The sequence below is a fragment of the Ananas comosus genome, linkage group 19 (assembly GCF_001540865.1).
Source record: "Ananas comosus cultivar F153 linkage group 19, ASM154086v1, whole genome shotgun sequence".
NCBI lineage: Eukaryota > Viridiplantae > Streptophyta > Magnoliopsida > Poales > Bromeliaceae > Ananas > Ananas comosus.
Window position 1 is genome coordinate 8367865 of NC_033639.1, and position 15794 is coordinate 8383658.

Consider the following 15794-nt stretch of genomic DNA (forward strand, 5'->3'; position numbering starts at 1 on the left):
AAAAAGATTGATGAGATTTGTGCGAAAATATTGACCTTTAAATGAAGAAGTTGTCAGATTTAATTGAACAATTTGTTTTGAGTGTACATATAGTATTTTTCAAAATGCAACATGGTATCAGAGGATCGAGGAGACTCTAAGTTCTAGTCCAATCACACTTATAACGTTATTTAATTTTTTTCAATTTAATTTAAGTCCACGTCTTTAGCCCAAATCTGAATGAGAGGATATTAAAGATAAATAATTATCAAAAATAATAATTATTAAAAATATCATTCTTTAATAACTTAAACTTTTGAAAAAATGGTTATTTCATATAATTCAACATGGTAATCGAATCCTTTTAATATTATTAATTTTCTCTGATTTAATTCAAGGCAATCATAATTTAACAGTAGTGCTATTGAATATAATCTCAAAGTAATTCTATTATGCTGCACAAAATAGTGAAAAGCCTAATTAATCATGAATAATATAACAATTTGAATTGTTAAGGAAATAGTTCTTATATTTTTTGTAGCATACATATAGATCCACAATCCAATGTTATTTTTGTATAGAATAATTGCAACAGAAAAAACCTATTTTCCCATAGGATCTCCTATAATCTACTCTTTATCATCATGTAGCCTACATTATATCACCCTGTCACTTGGTCAAACTATCAATACTACTTATAAAAACAAATAAGGGCGTGTTTGGTTCGAAGTCGGAATTGGAATCGCAATCGGAATCAAAATAAGCTGGAATCGGAATCGGAATGGCTCATTACCTAATTCCGTTTGGTTCATCATCTGAATCGGAATCGGAATAAATCATTCCTATTGTTGGTGTTTGGTTCAGGTGGATATAAATAAAAAACGTAATCAAATTAATATACGAACATTATCTTTATAATATATTAATTTAAATTCAAATTAAATATTAAATATTAAAAATTTACATCAAAATTTTTAAATAATATCAAATTTTTAAATCTATTTTTTTAAAATAAATTAATCTTTGAAGTTGAGTGGATAATTCAAAATATGAAACTAAAATTTTATTTATTCAAATTCAAATTTAAAATTACAATTTAAATTTTAATTTGAATCCATAAATTTAATTTAAGTTTGAAATAAAATTTGAATAAACTTCATATAAATTAAAATTTAATTTAAATTCAAATTCATAAGTTAGATTCAAAATACTTGATTAAATTTTAATTTTTAATTTAAGTTCAAATTAAAATTTAAAATTATATATTTAATTTTTAAAATTTAACTTATATTTTAATTTAAAAAGTTGAAAAAATAAATTTAATCCGAATAAATATCCATTCCGTCCGGATTCAACTTTCAATCCGGCCTCCTAGGCCGGATTGAAAAAAGGGATGATTGAGGCATTCCCATTCCACTCGGGAATCGGAATCGGAATGGGACTCCCGCGTACCAAACACCCACAAACGGATTCACCCATTCCGATTCCGATTCCATGGTGAAAAAGAGGCGAACCAAACACGCCCTAAAGTTATAAAATAATTAAGTATAATTTTTAAGCTATATGGGAGAAAAGTAAAAATCTATTAAACCGCAAGGGTGCAAATTGAAATTTGCCATACTCTTTACAGGAGAAGTACTACTGATACAAGGATGTACATCTTACGCTCTCTTTATTCAAGAGTCAAGACCCGTCATTTTTTTACTTCGAGAATCCTAAAATAAGGAGCGTAAGATATGCATGCACCCATGTTGAGATGTACAAATAGATTTATTTTCTTTACAGTGTCGAGTGCACCAGCGGTGGTCACCAAACTTAAACTAAATTTTTAGTTTAGTCCCAAAGCCGATACCCGCCATCGTCAAAGTCGTCCTCCACATTTGCGATCGACCATCGCAAACCTTGCGTACGTTGCTTACTATTTCTTTCGGTGCATTTGGCACATTGGCTCCACCTGGGTGAGCCCCAGATTGACCATAAGCTAACAGATCATGAACGCAGTATGTATGAGCGCGAGACTTCGTTGGAGTTGATGTAACATATTTTGTCAAAATGTAATCAAATTTGAACTAATGGAACCTAATTGATTAAATGAAAATAAAAAAAATAAAATCGTACATAGTTCAGGTGCCCAGTCTTTTAAAATTTGGATTTTACTTTCCAATCTTTCAATTTTTTTGATTTGTGTCAGTGAACAGTAATTTGACTTAATTTAAATGCGTTATTTATTTTTACAGACTTAGTTAGTATAATTCATGCAATTAATTCTCGCACCTGCAAATTTATTAAAATAAACAATTATCTTGAATTTCAAAGTCAAAATATAATCAAAAAATTAAGTAATAAAATTAAAATTTTAAACAAAAATATTGCTGCAATTAATCCTAAGCCACCGTTTGGTTCGGGATTAAATAAAAATTTATTATTTCAGGGATAGAGTTAAGTTCTGGATTAAGGTGGGGTTAGAGCAATTTTGTGTTTGGTTGAAAATTAGGTTTAATCCAGATATAAATAAAATAGTGTTTGATTTTAATATATGGGATAAGAAGGATAGTCGGTAAAATAGTGTTTTGTTTGATTGGAGTAGTGGGATGAGGTAGGGTTAGCTAACCCCGCCTCCCAAATTGAATGTTTTGAAATAACTTCGGGATCAAAGAATTATTCCACCCTTAATTCCGAACCAAACTGGTGCTAAAGAAAAAATTTAACTACAGAGGCAACTGCTCCAGTTGCGGCCGCCGCGGAGTTGACCGTTGACTCGACCGCGCACAGCCTCGCGCGCACGTGCTCAGAACCCCGGGGCGGTCTTTTGGTGGGCCACCCCTTGTCGGGCCAATTAGACACGTTCCTCCGCACGTGCGTACGACCTCCTCTTTTCCTCCTCCGCCGAAGTGACGAGTTCCACCACGCCAACGCCTTTTCGTTGCGCGGAGGAGTTAAGAAACCAAGGAGAAGTAAAAAAGGAGCACCAAAAAAAAAAAAAAAGGTCTCTCTCTATATAGAAGTCGGAAATGGAGTTTACAGCGCGGAGGAAGTCGAGTTCCGCAGCCGAAGTCGCGTCGGTGACCGTCACCGCGCGCGTGGGTGGTTTACATGCGCCGTAAAAGCTCGGAAAACCGGGGGGTCGCAGCTTGGGCTGTCAACGATCGAGGTCCCATAAGTGGCCAGATACGGTGCTGCTCGTTTTCGCTCGTTTATTAAATAATAAATAAATAAATCGAATGCGAGCTAATTTGTCGAATTATCAAAATAAAAAATTTCAGTTTTCGTAGACAGTAAGTTTGATTGTCAGTTCTGCTGCTACTGAGTGAAAAGTTGAAAATAAGTTCAAAAATTAAAATTTTAATCTAATAATTAAAATTTCAAAATATAGGTATCTTTTTATTTAAATTGGTCTAAAATTTAAATAATATATACATAGAGAGAACTAAGCTATTATACTATTAATAGAACTAAGCGCTTTGTGCTATTAGGTTTTCGACCCTTAGATGAAGAGATATATATGCGGTTAGGAAGATAGTGATTCCCAATTAGAATGATAGTAGTCTCCTATGATTGAGTGGGTGGTTGATTGAATAGTGTGATCTAACGGATATAAATGATCAAATGAGTAGATCTAACAGCGAAAAAATTAATAGCAATAAGTCATTGGTGCTATTAGGTTTATTATTATACTATTAATAGCACCAAGTTATTGGTGCTATTAGGTTTTCGACCTTTAGATGAAAGGATGTGCAGTTAGGATGATAGTGGTTTCCCAAGGTTCAGTGAATGATTGGTTGATCATCTAACAAGTGAAAATGGTCAGAGAGGTAAATCTAATGGCGAAAACTCGATAGCACCAAGCGCTTGGTGCTATTGATTCTCTCTCTCTCTCTCTCTCTCTCTCTCTCTATATATATATATATATTAAGCTCTTATGCATTTAAAAGTACCAAGTTATTCGTGCATGTACATTTTTGCCATTTGGATTAAGAAATGTGTGGATGATAGTAGTTTTTTAGGGTTGAGTGAGTGATTAGTTAAATAGTATGATCTAACGGATAAAAATGGTCCAAGGGATACATCTAACAGCCGATCGATGATGTAAATAATATCGATTACTAGGTAAATGATATTAAAAATACTTATGATCACTAGATAAATGATGTTGAAAATCTGCAAAAATTATTTTTCAAATACTTCAAATACGCTAGATCAAGTCTAACGGAGCCAATTGTCAATTCGAAAGTCCCATCATTGAAAGCGGCTTTATATCATCCAGAACACATGATAATTCTCGTGCCTCCAGAGGCATGAGAANTATATATATATATATATATATATATATATATATATATATTTGTTCGAGCTATATCGAGCCGAATTTGAGTGAACTGATTCCTTACCCGTGTTCGGCTCGCTAAGATTTCGAACTTAAGAAATTAGCGCATAGTCGACTTATTTATTAAACGAACGATCGCCCTCAAACTCATTTCCTGTCGACCATGAATTGACTCGCAAACAGCGAGTTGAATTGCTAGCCCTACTTTGAGACGGCGTAAATAGCGCATTCGTCCCTGAACTTTTAGTCAAGTTTTTTATGTGGTTCTCGATATTTTGAAAAATATTTTATAAGAAATTACTGCCTACAGTTGTTGACATTCTCAGACGCGCTCCATCCGTCTCATACGTCTCAATAGTTTGAATTTTAAGCATGAAAAAGGTTGCAACTCTGTGGATAATAGGATTGCAACATGATACCCTAAATTCTAGAGAGAATAAATGCGCGGTGTGTGTCACTGCAACTGCTTTAATTTTTTGGCATTTTATTTTTCTGCATCAGTAAATAAAAGATGAAAACTAAAGAAAAATATATTCTTTCACCAGATTATATTTGTAAATTGTATTTTGTTATAAGTTCTAGCTAAAATTTTCTACACTTTTATATATAATCAAGTCACTCAGTACAGTATAGTTGACTTAAAAGTGGCGTATACATAACTGTAATATGGTAGTGTTAGAATTGATCATGTAGCATTGTGTGAACTGCAGGGCATGTCACTGTCGCATCAACTACACATCATCATTATTCAACAAGCTAAATTGGAATGCGAGACTAAATTGCTTATAACATTCTTGAAAATTGAGCCAATAATTATAATAAATTAAAGTTTGAGAATCAAAGTGTCTTAGCGTCTTTGTTTCATAGCTTGTCGATGAAAATAGTAATTCAACTCTATATATTTATAAGAGTTATAGGATATCAAAGTTTGAGAACTGAAAGTGAAACTTAGACCGAAGTTTGGGGACGGGTAGTACAATTTATCCATTTGAGAAATGAGAATAAACAACTGACCGTCTCTAGCGCGCAAGTGGCAAAGAACTTGGTGGTTGGTATCCGAGGTCCCAAATTCGAATCCTAGTTGATTCACATTTCTAGCTAAGCTTATTTCTAAATGAAATAAACGAAGCGGGTAGCATGCTATCTATCTCTCATTAAAAAAAAAAAGAAAAAAGAAATGAGAATAAACTTTTCAAACTTCAGGGATGGAGAAATTGGGAGCACTTGAGATCCAGAGACTCATAAGCTTGAATCAAGTTTGAATATTTCCTACAGCCTCCATCTTATCTGAATTTTTTTAAAGATTATATAATCAAGTCCCTTGATATTGACTTGGCCTTTTATAAACTTACACAAAGCACTTTTGTTTGCAATCACATATATATATATATATATATATACTTGACATTTTCCTGGGGAACATTAAACTCTGGGCTGGTATAACTAAACTCAAATTGGTATATATCCTTCCAATTAGGATACATAAATATCTTTGACTCTGTCTATTCCGTGCAACCGTCGTAATTTATTTATTAGTATAACTCTTGATTGACCAGCTCATGAAATTTGCATGAAAAGTCACCAACTGTTAGATCGGTTATTGAGTGTTTTGCATTAGAAACGATTGAGTTATTACAGAAACTACTATTGCCCCACGACTCAAACATGCTGACCTACTTTCACTAATAAGCGAAAAATCTAACATGAGAAATGAATGAGTCTATTTATGCGTTTTTATTAATAGAGAGCACTTGATTGACCAGATCGTGAAACCTGCATAAGAAGTCTCCATTTGCTAGCTAGGTCGGCTATTAGATATCTTAGATTAAAATTCATTAGAGAAATGAAACTAATATACTATATATTGCACTACAACTCAAATAGAGTGACCTACTTTCACCAAAAAGCGAAAAATCTAACATAAGAAATGTATGATTCTATTTGTGCCTTAACATCTTAAGCTTATTTTTAGACCAAGCTTGTAATTCCTAATATTATATTTGGTTAGGACGGAATTCAACTTCAACATTAGAAGAAAAACAAGCAACATGACCAATGAGGAGAAGGAAATCTAAGTTGAATACATGTAGCACAAGTACAAGTTTGATCCTACCTCTATTTTTAAAACTCCCAAGTTCATTGAATGGATAGGGGGGGAGGTTGGTTAGCATTTCCATATGTTTTCCACTTTAAACTAGTATGCAATTTTAGAATAATTTTTACCTGAGTAGGTAAACTAGTGATCAAAACAGTATCATCTAACTGTAGATCTCTTAAATTATATGGAAGCACATACGGACTTGAAATTTTTTAATAGAGCCATAACGTGAACTTGAATTAAAAGGGCGAAAATCGATAACGCTATAAGCCTGACGTGAAACCTCCTACTTTGATATTATATTAAATTATATAAAATAACCGTCATTCTCCAAAAAAATTAAGTTATCAGTATTTTTAATACTTATATCTATATTTAGAGTTAATTTTAAATCTTTTGTTTTGTGAGGTCGTAAGTGAGTTTAATCCCCATCTTTGACATTTAACGGGTCCCAACCTTCTGGACTCATTTTTTATTAAATCGATTTTTTTGGTAACAAAATCAAACTTATATATTTCTGGATCTGTTTAATTTCTACTAAATCGATTCTTTGGATAACGAGATCAAACAAATGACAATAAATTCCTCTTAAACAGTAACTGTGAAAATCTGAAGGTATTCTGAAAACCTTATTATATATCCTGCAGTAAATAGCCACTAATTTCATTCAAAGTACCCAAAAGCAATCTCGAATCAAAGAGATGTGAGCAATGATTTTAGAATCTAAAATGATTCTTGGAGTTTATACTGAATATAGATAAAGAACTAATTAAGTACAGGATAAAGAACTTAAGTATAGGATCTTCTCTAACACTAAAGTCCCTGTATATCATAGTCAATATTAATTGCAGCATATATATATATATCAGGGTTTGAGTCCCCATTATCAGGCCAGTAATGTTGTACCTGCAGTAAACCAAAACTAATTGCTAAGAAACCGAATAAACTCTAATGGTATGGTTTTGATCTCGAATTAAAACCACACATGTTATGCTAATCCATTTGCTCAAATTCATGTTTTTCCACATTAATTATACCCATTTGATACATGTAATTAATAGAGCATTAAATTCTAATGAATTCTTCTTATGAGAACACCGAACACTTCACCAGTTTTGCTTCTTTGTGACATCTTCAATAGCTCCACTAGAAAAACCTTTTTTTTTTTTAATAGCTTAAATCATATCCAATGAAATGTTTATAATTCAAAAGGGGCTCTCCCTACTATCTCAAACTCAGCAATTAAGAAATCAAACACATTATTTCCTCCTCAGGAAACCAAATTTTATATCTTTGGTGCTAACATAACATATATACATACAATTAATTTAGCCATCTCTTCATCACATTGGAAGAGCATAGCCAACCCAAAACAAATGATGGGAATCGGAAAAAAGGAAAATTAATAGAAAGAAAATGGAAAAAAAAAAGAAGCACAAGCTCCTCTAAATATTCCTAGTTAAGGAGGAGGAGGGGACAGCTGAAGAATCCTCCCCGAAATCGCCGTCGCGAGCGCGGCCTTAAACCCGGGATCCTTCGTCAACGACAGCGCCATTTGCTCGACCAAGCTCTTATTGATCTCCTGCATCTCCTTCTCCTTCCTCGGCTCCGGTCGGACGAGATCGAGCGCAGCGTTATTCGAGCCATTCGAGCCGACGACTGCACCGCTGTGGCCGCGAACCGAGCCGTTGCTGTGCCCTTCGTGCGGCGGAGCGGGGCGGCCGTGGTTGTGCTCGCCTTCGTACGTCGCGACTAAGATCGACGTGTCCTCCGCGCTTCTTTGCACCTGATTATATTGCACAGATGAGCGTTCGGTTAGATGCAATCATTATATTTCCTTGTTCCTTCAAGCACAACATAAAAGACAATCAGTTTCGATATCCATTTATCCTTACTTTCTTCTTAACTTGGCAAGACGGGGCGAACGAGCATCTAAAATAAGCTCTTGGGCACGGATTATCTCTCGTCACCTTTTGCCCGTATTTTCTCCACTGGTACCCATCTTTCACGACCTAAATACAATAACAGCATTAGTGACTGAGCTTGTAGATCATGCAAAACTTTCAGATAGGCGGAAAAATTGGAAAAAAAAAAAAAAATACAAAGTAAGGAATTGAAACTCACAAGGCTTAAATCCGAAGGATCGGTGCGGACGTAGACCTTCGCGATCTTCGGCTTGCACTCCTCCCTTATTCGCTTGCACGAGTCTTCGCTGGAGGTGCACTCCATTTGATTCGCGACGTAGTTCATCGTCGTCGTCGTCGCGGGGGGGTTTGTCGCGGCCTCGACCTTCCTCTTCCTCGACGGCGAGACCGACCCTCCGTCGGAGGAGGAGGTGGCCATCAAATCATGCAGCTGGCTCTGCAGCGTCGCGTACTTCGCGACCACGGTCGCGAGCATTTCGTTGAGCCTCTTGTTCTCTTCGCTCACCCGATTCAGCTCCGCCTCGAGAGCTCCGATCTAATATATACATATCAGATAATTAGAACAACATATCTAACTAATTAAGCATGCTCGCGAAGAAGAAAGGAGCTTAATTAATTACATATTTACATGTACCTCTTCATCTTTCATCACCAAGAACTTGTCCTCCACCACATGCTTGGGATTATTTGAGAGCACCCCTTTCTGATGACATCAATAACAAACAAAAAAGGAAAAAATTAATCAATCAATCCATCAATAAAATTGATTCTCCTCTTCTTTAACTACTCGGTTGCTCAAAATGGATCATGAGCATGGATTTCTCGAACTCACCGAGAAGCCGACGTTGAGATCGAGATCGAGCGACGAATGGTTAATCCATGCCGAACCCATAACCAGCGGGGGCGAATTCAAATTAAGTTGGATATCTATTAATTTGAAAAGAAGGAGAAGGAGAAGGAGAAGAAGAAGAAGAAGAAGAGAAGAGTTTGAGAGAAGGAGAGAGTATATTGGGGGTGTATATATAGAGCCCAATTGAGAGAAGNAAGGGGGGAAAGGGTAAGAGATGGAAAACTGTGACACATGCATCATCCTGGAAACGTCAGGAAATCACTGTCACAAGCAAAAGAAAAAGAAAAGAAAAGAAAATAAAATAAAGTGGTTTTTTTAAGAAGCGAAAAAAAAAAGGGGGGGAGGGGGGATAGGTATGGGGATGGTGCCATGTCGGTCACCACACGGAAGTCGTAGTATTGGAGAGTTCGAGTCAAGATAAAACACTGCACCCAAAAAAAGAAAAAAGAAACAAAAAAAAAAAGAAAAAAAAAAGAAGAAAGAAAAGAGAGAGAGAGAATAGAAGAAAGATCGATGATGCCAAGGAGGAAAAAGACAGGCTGGAGGTGGGGGCCGGGGGGAGGACTATGGAGGAAGGAGGGAAGACTTCTTGACTTTGTTCTCTTTTGGGATTTCTGGAAAACTAAAGTATATTCCTCCTCCTGCTGGCTTGTTTTTCTGTCCTTCGGTGCCGCCCAATAATTTTATTATTATTATTATTATTATTAAATAAGTTAAATCTTAAAAAAATAATTAAATTTAATAAAATTTTAAAGTGCTACAAGTGAAATCAGCTTTGCTAGCCTACTCGTTCCATCGAAGGTCAAGTTGAGATTGAAATTAAATACTATATATTAAGAAAACTTTAAATACTATTTCTATAGTTTCGCACTTTTCTATTTAAGTACCTAATAGTTTAAAATGTATCAATTTAGTATCTCATGATTTTATTTTATTTTTTTTATTATCCGCTTTACTAATTATTTTTTCGTTAAATCAATGACAAAGATAAAACTGAAAGTATAAAAGTGAATATTCGATAAATCTACGTGGGTATCTGAAGTTTTTTTAAAAAATTGAAACTATTTGGTTGCTTTCACATGCTCTCTTATTCCAACGCTACAAACTGGTGATGAAAAATACCACTGAAAACATATTGGATCAAAAAGGATCGAAATATACAGATTTGGCAAGGTCAGGTATATATACTCAAAACTTACTTATTCTTTTATTAAGGATCATATGTGAAAACTTGCTTTTAATACGGTAGAAAAATAACCGATCATCCCTAGCGCAAGTAATAAAGGATTTGATGATTGGTACCCGATATTTCAAGTTTGAAATTCAGTTACTTAACATTTCCAGATAAGTTTATTTTTTAAAAAAATAAACGAAACAGATAATTAACGTGTTATTTTTCCCTCAAAAAAAAAAAGTTACAGATCTTTAATATATGACAATTATGTTTTTTTTTTTTTTTGAAAAATAGGTAGTAAGCTACCTGCTTCATTCATTAAGTAACATAAATTTAGCATACAAATTGGAAGCAGCTAGGGCCTCTGAACTGAGGAAACGAGAGAAAAACAAGAGAACAAAAATCAGATCCGTGCGACTCAGGAAACAAGTGAAATCCAAACTAAACAAAAATAGAAAAACAAAGGGCAAAGCGCAGAGCTCGGGAGAGAATCAAAGTGCTTCGTTCCAGGAGTGAGCAACACAATACAATAAGTTTGGAATATTTGCAATTGGAGCTGTCAAACTTGCCCCTCACTCAAAGCATTGATTGGTTCCAAAAAAAAAAAAACAATTGAAAAAATAAAAAATAAAAAAGTGGTGGGGCTCCAAAACACACAGCAAACACGTTTAGATCTAAAACAACTAAAATAAGAAAAATTTAATATTACAAATGAGTAGGCGTTACGTGTTGACCAAGTGCTAATTTAAATATAGGGTTGTTTAATAAGTTTTTAATTTTAATAATATTACTAAACAAGAATTCCGTTCTTACCCAATTTTATCTATTTTACGGAGTTGCAAAGTGGATAAATATTGAGATGCGCGTACAATGTGACGTACCAGCTCATTTATCTCAAATTTTTTAATCTATTTGTAACAATGGTAAATTGCAGTGGATAAATTGGTTCAATTTTTAATGTAAAAGGTTAAGTAAAACATGCCCATAGTGTAAGAGGGACTTCATAAATCTCAACTACTAAAGAATATTAATAAAATTTCTAACAACAATTTCATAGCTTTTTTTCTAATTTATTTCTTTACAACTTTGAGAGGATAAACACGATAAGATTGTTGGAGTCAAATCTTTTACGACTTAGTGAGCAGACAATTCCTGTATATTGCTGGCGCGATCATTTTTTTTAAAAAATACTTCATCTTTTACCTAATCGAAAGTTAACTTTTTTGACTTTTTTGGGAGAAGGTATAATTAACTTTTTCAAGAAGTTGCCCCAAAACCTAATTAAGAAAGAACTTTTGTGCAATGGAAATGTTTAGTGCGTTCACAACGTGGCAAATTAGACCTATGGGACCAGCTATGAGCCTATGACCTTAAAGTCACAGTGAATGCATTTCAAATCAACAATTTAAGTCTCTCTCTCTCTCTCTCTCTCTCTCTCTCTCTAGATAATGCAAGAGCTACAGCATTATAATTTATTTACTAAATAAACGATGTTTAAAAAAATTAAAATTTTATTTCTAAAAACTTCATATACCCTAAATCATATTTAACGGTATATATATAGAATTAGGCTACTATACTATCTATAGTATCGGAGCTCCGGTATTATAGTCTTATTTTCGATTTTAGGGTGTTCAAATTAACGATCCACACTGTTAAATATGATTTAGGGTATATGAAGTTCTTAGAAATTTTAGTTTTTTTCGACATCGTTTACTTAGTAAATAAAAATTGTCAAAATGGACGGTAGAAATTGAATAATCTTTAAAATTTGAGTATAGGACTTTTAAATTCAAGATCAAGAATGTTAATCTTAATCTAAATAGTTTAAAGTATTTTCTATCAAAATTTGAAGAAATTTAAATTCTTCTACACCGTTAAACTTCAAACTCGTCATAGTAGCCATTGAAAATTGATAATTTTGAAATGATTTGATCATAAAGCTAATTATGTCGAAAAAATATAAAATTTTATTTTTAAAAATTTTAAATACTCTAGATCAGTTTTAACGGTGTGGATCGCTGATTTGAATACCCTAAAATAAAAAACGAGACTATAGTATCGGAACCCCGGTACTATAGATAGTATAGGAGACTAGCTCTCTCTCTCTCTCTCTCTCTATATATATATATATATAACAAAATAATCCGTGACATATATGATTCGTACATATATGATTCGTATCATCCAAACGATGGATACCAAACTTTTTATCCAATTAATATTCCTCATTGCCTAAGGTAACGTACTATATTGTGGAAATTTGATGTATGGGAATTTCTATGACAACAAAAAATTTCTCTTTAGTCTTATAGCAAGTTAATTAAAAGGTAAAAGTAAATAGATACTTAAATTTTTAATTTTAGCAATCAATTCTAAATTTCATCTAAGTAGTTCAATAAGCTCTCTTCTAAAATAAATTTACTAATTATATAGCCATTTTGATTGATGTTGTAAATATAATTCTATTTAAGATTTCAAAAAATATATATTTTTTCCTTCTATGTTTGATAGTTAATATTCATGACAGTGCAAAAATAGGTTACAACAAACTTCAAGTTATATTTCTTTTTTTTTTTTACATGTTTGAATACAAAAAAAAATTTTGTTGTGTTTTAAAGCTATTTTATGCAATACATACAACTAAAATAATTATGTGATTAATAATTTTAATTAAAGAAAAAAATTTATTGAACTATTTAATAAAATCTCAACAGCTAACTACCAAAATTAAAAATTTAAATGACTGTTTACAGAAAAGCTAAAGTTCATGAGGCCTTTATACATTTTTTTTTCCTTAATTAAAAGCGATAGTTATTTTCAATTCAAATCAATAATTAAATCATGAAATTGATCCTAAAATATATATATATATATATATATATATAAATATATAGATATACATAATAGAGATGGTCCCAATGCATGGGATTGTTTTATTCACCGTTGAGACAAATTTGAAATTCGTGTTGTGCGAGCGATGGATACCAATATTTTTTTGATCATTAATTATTGCCTAAATGAAAAGTACTTCATTGCGAAAATTTGTACATATAGTATTGAAAAAAGTGTAGATCGAACTCGCTAATCAAATTTTGTGCGTTTTTGTGTATCCCGTGTGTTTTTTACACATAAACGTCGTACCCACTAGGATATTTTGTTCATTTTTGTGCAAATTATAGAATATTTTGTTCATTTTTGTACAAATTAGGTGCCTCAGTGAGTGTACAAAAGCTCAGGGGCAGTGTTTGAATTGGAAATGATAAATTGTACCTTTGCTCCTCAAACTACAAGACGCAATATTTTGGTCATTAAATTTTAATTTATTATAACTTTTATCTTATATTTTCATTCTATAATATAATTTAATTTAGTTCACTATATATTGATATATCGTCCCTAAGAAAATATTCTAAATTTGTGATTGGTAATGCATCAAAAATTAAAATGGCATAACACTTCTACATCAGCAATGTATCAGTATTTAGTCAACTAAACTGGATTGTAAAACTTGATTGTAATAATTCTGAAAGTTTATAACAAAAATTAAAATAAGTTAAAATTTATTGTGCAAAATATCGCCCTAGTCTCAAAGTTTGAGACTATATTTGTACTCAATTTACCTAATTGGAAACAAAAACAAAGGGCTTAGTTCAACAAATGGCCTAGCTGAATTAAGTTATCGTACGACGAATCTAAAATTTTCTTCATCTCCTTACTGCTACGAAAGATCGCTGTAAACCACGCTATACATGCATTTTTCACTAGTGTGAAAGGTGCCAATTAACTATTCTATACAGCGGTGCTAATTCAGTGCATTTTTTTGTCATTCAAATTATTTAATGAAAAAGTTATAGCCATTGCTCGGATGCTCAAAGGATTAATTGTCTTATTTTTGCTTAAATTAACTAAAATCAATGAAATCAACTAATAAGTGGTAATGATATGTACAATGTGATACATTACTTAGGGTCAAAATAGGCTGTTTATATCATTTTATATTATATAAAAGATATAAAGGATGTAACTCTCATTAGGGTTTTCAATTTAAGCAATAACATGTCTACCCATCTTAATATACCTCTTCACTTAGTTTTTTTAGCAAAACAATTAATCCATTGCATAACCACGAGCCCATTGTTTTTTCCTAATTTAAGTAGCTATTTTTTAGTGGCTTGTTGCTTGATCTATAATAAGTTCTATATAATAATCATGTGAACCATGTGGGAAACATGGCTTCTTAAATTCATCATATTTTAGTTAGAGTTGTTATGATTCATCGTTATCGGATAAAGTATTATGCTTGTGTCTATCTTCTATAGTACTATATTAAAGGAAAGTTAGGTCACATCAGGGAACAAACAAACGAACGACACGTATCCCTCCATCTCTCCCTACTCTACTTCAACAAAATTGCATGCACACCGACCGTCCCTAAAGCAAGTGGCAAAGGAATGGATGGCTGGTACCATAGTTAGTTAATTCGGATTCGACAAAAATTCGGTATGGGTATAATATGCATAAAATTCGTTTTCTAATTTTTAAATTCGTTGAAAAATTCGGCTTAAAACATAGATTCGGTATAAAATATAAAATATAAGATATAAAATATAAGATAATCTATATTTAAATATAAAAATTATATGTTTTTATTCATATTTTCAATAATTCGGAAATAATTCGCGAGTAATTCGCGAATTGTTCGGCTGGCCAAAAAATTCGCGAATATTTCTCTATCTTTGGAAAAAATTCGTAAACGGACCGTTTAATTCGGATTTTTAATAATTCGCGAATAATTCGCGGATTAACTAACATAGGTTGGTACCCGAGACCCAAATTCGAATTCTAGTTGATTCACATTTCCAGCTAAGTTTATTTCTAAATGAAATAAACGAAACAGTAGCGCACTATTTATCTCTCTAAAAAAAAAAAAAAATTACATGCGCACCGGATCTATTAAAATATCAAATGCACCAAATCTTTTTTATACACCTGAAATAGTATTCTCCCCTTTATTGTGGGTAAAGATATACATATATCCCGCAACTATAATTTTTTTCAAGTGAGATCCACTCAAATTATAATTACTTTTTTAATTTTAATTTTTATACTTAGTTCAATTAAATTACCAAAGATAATTAAAATTATTGAATAGGATGAAATTACTAATGAATTAATTAAAGTGACCATTGATGATTGAAATTATTAAATTTGACAAAATTACTAATTAATTTGATAAAATTACTGAAACACAAAAACTAAAAGTTTAGAAAATCTCTATACATTTTCACTAAAAAGAAAATTGACAAAAAATTTGNAATGGACCCCTGAAATTTATTTATTTTTAATTAGGTTTTTGTAATTTTTGAATTTCTATGAATTAATTTTAATTAACTAAACAAAATGAGTCTCTAAGAAGTTGTAACTTAGTCTCAAATAATTTA

The 15794-nt window shown here is 32.5% G+C and overlaps 1 protein-coding gene across 1 annotated transcript; it reads right to left on the minus strand.

Annotated features, from left to right (window-relative positions):
* LOC109724596 (WRKY transcription factor WRKY71-like) lies at positions 7644 to 9321 on the minus strand. Its single transcript, XM_020253469.1, has 5 exons — positions 9159 to 9321; positions 8961 to 9029; positions 8526 to 8861; positions 8297 to 8413; positions 7644 to 8187 (listed from the first exon to the last, which is right to left on the minus strand). The coding sequence occupies exons 1-5, from the start codon at positions 9216 to 9218 to the stop codon at positions 7861 to 7863; spliced, it is 909 nt and encodes a 302-aa protein (XP_020109058.1). The 5' UTR covers positions 9219 to 9321; the 3' UTR covers positions 7644 to 7860.

Coding starts and splice junctions, on each gene's coding strand:
- LOC109724596 (XM_020253469.1), bottom strand. CDS start 9,218: ATGGGTTCGGCATGGATTAACCATTCGTCGCTCGATCTCGATCTCAAC. Junction 8,862..8,960: donor TGGTGATGAAAGATGAAGAG/GTACATGTAAAT, acceptor TGTATATATTAG/ATCGGAGCTCTCGAGGCGGA. Junction 8,188..8,296: donor CTTGCCAAGTTAAGAAGAAA/GTAAGGATAAAT, acceptor CAATATAATCAG/GTGCAAAGAAGCGCGGAGGA.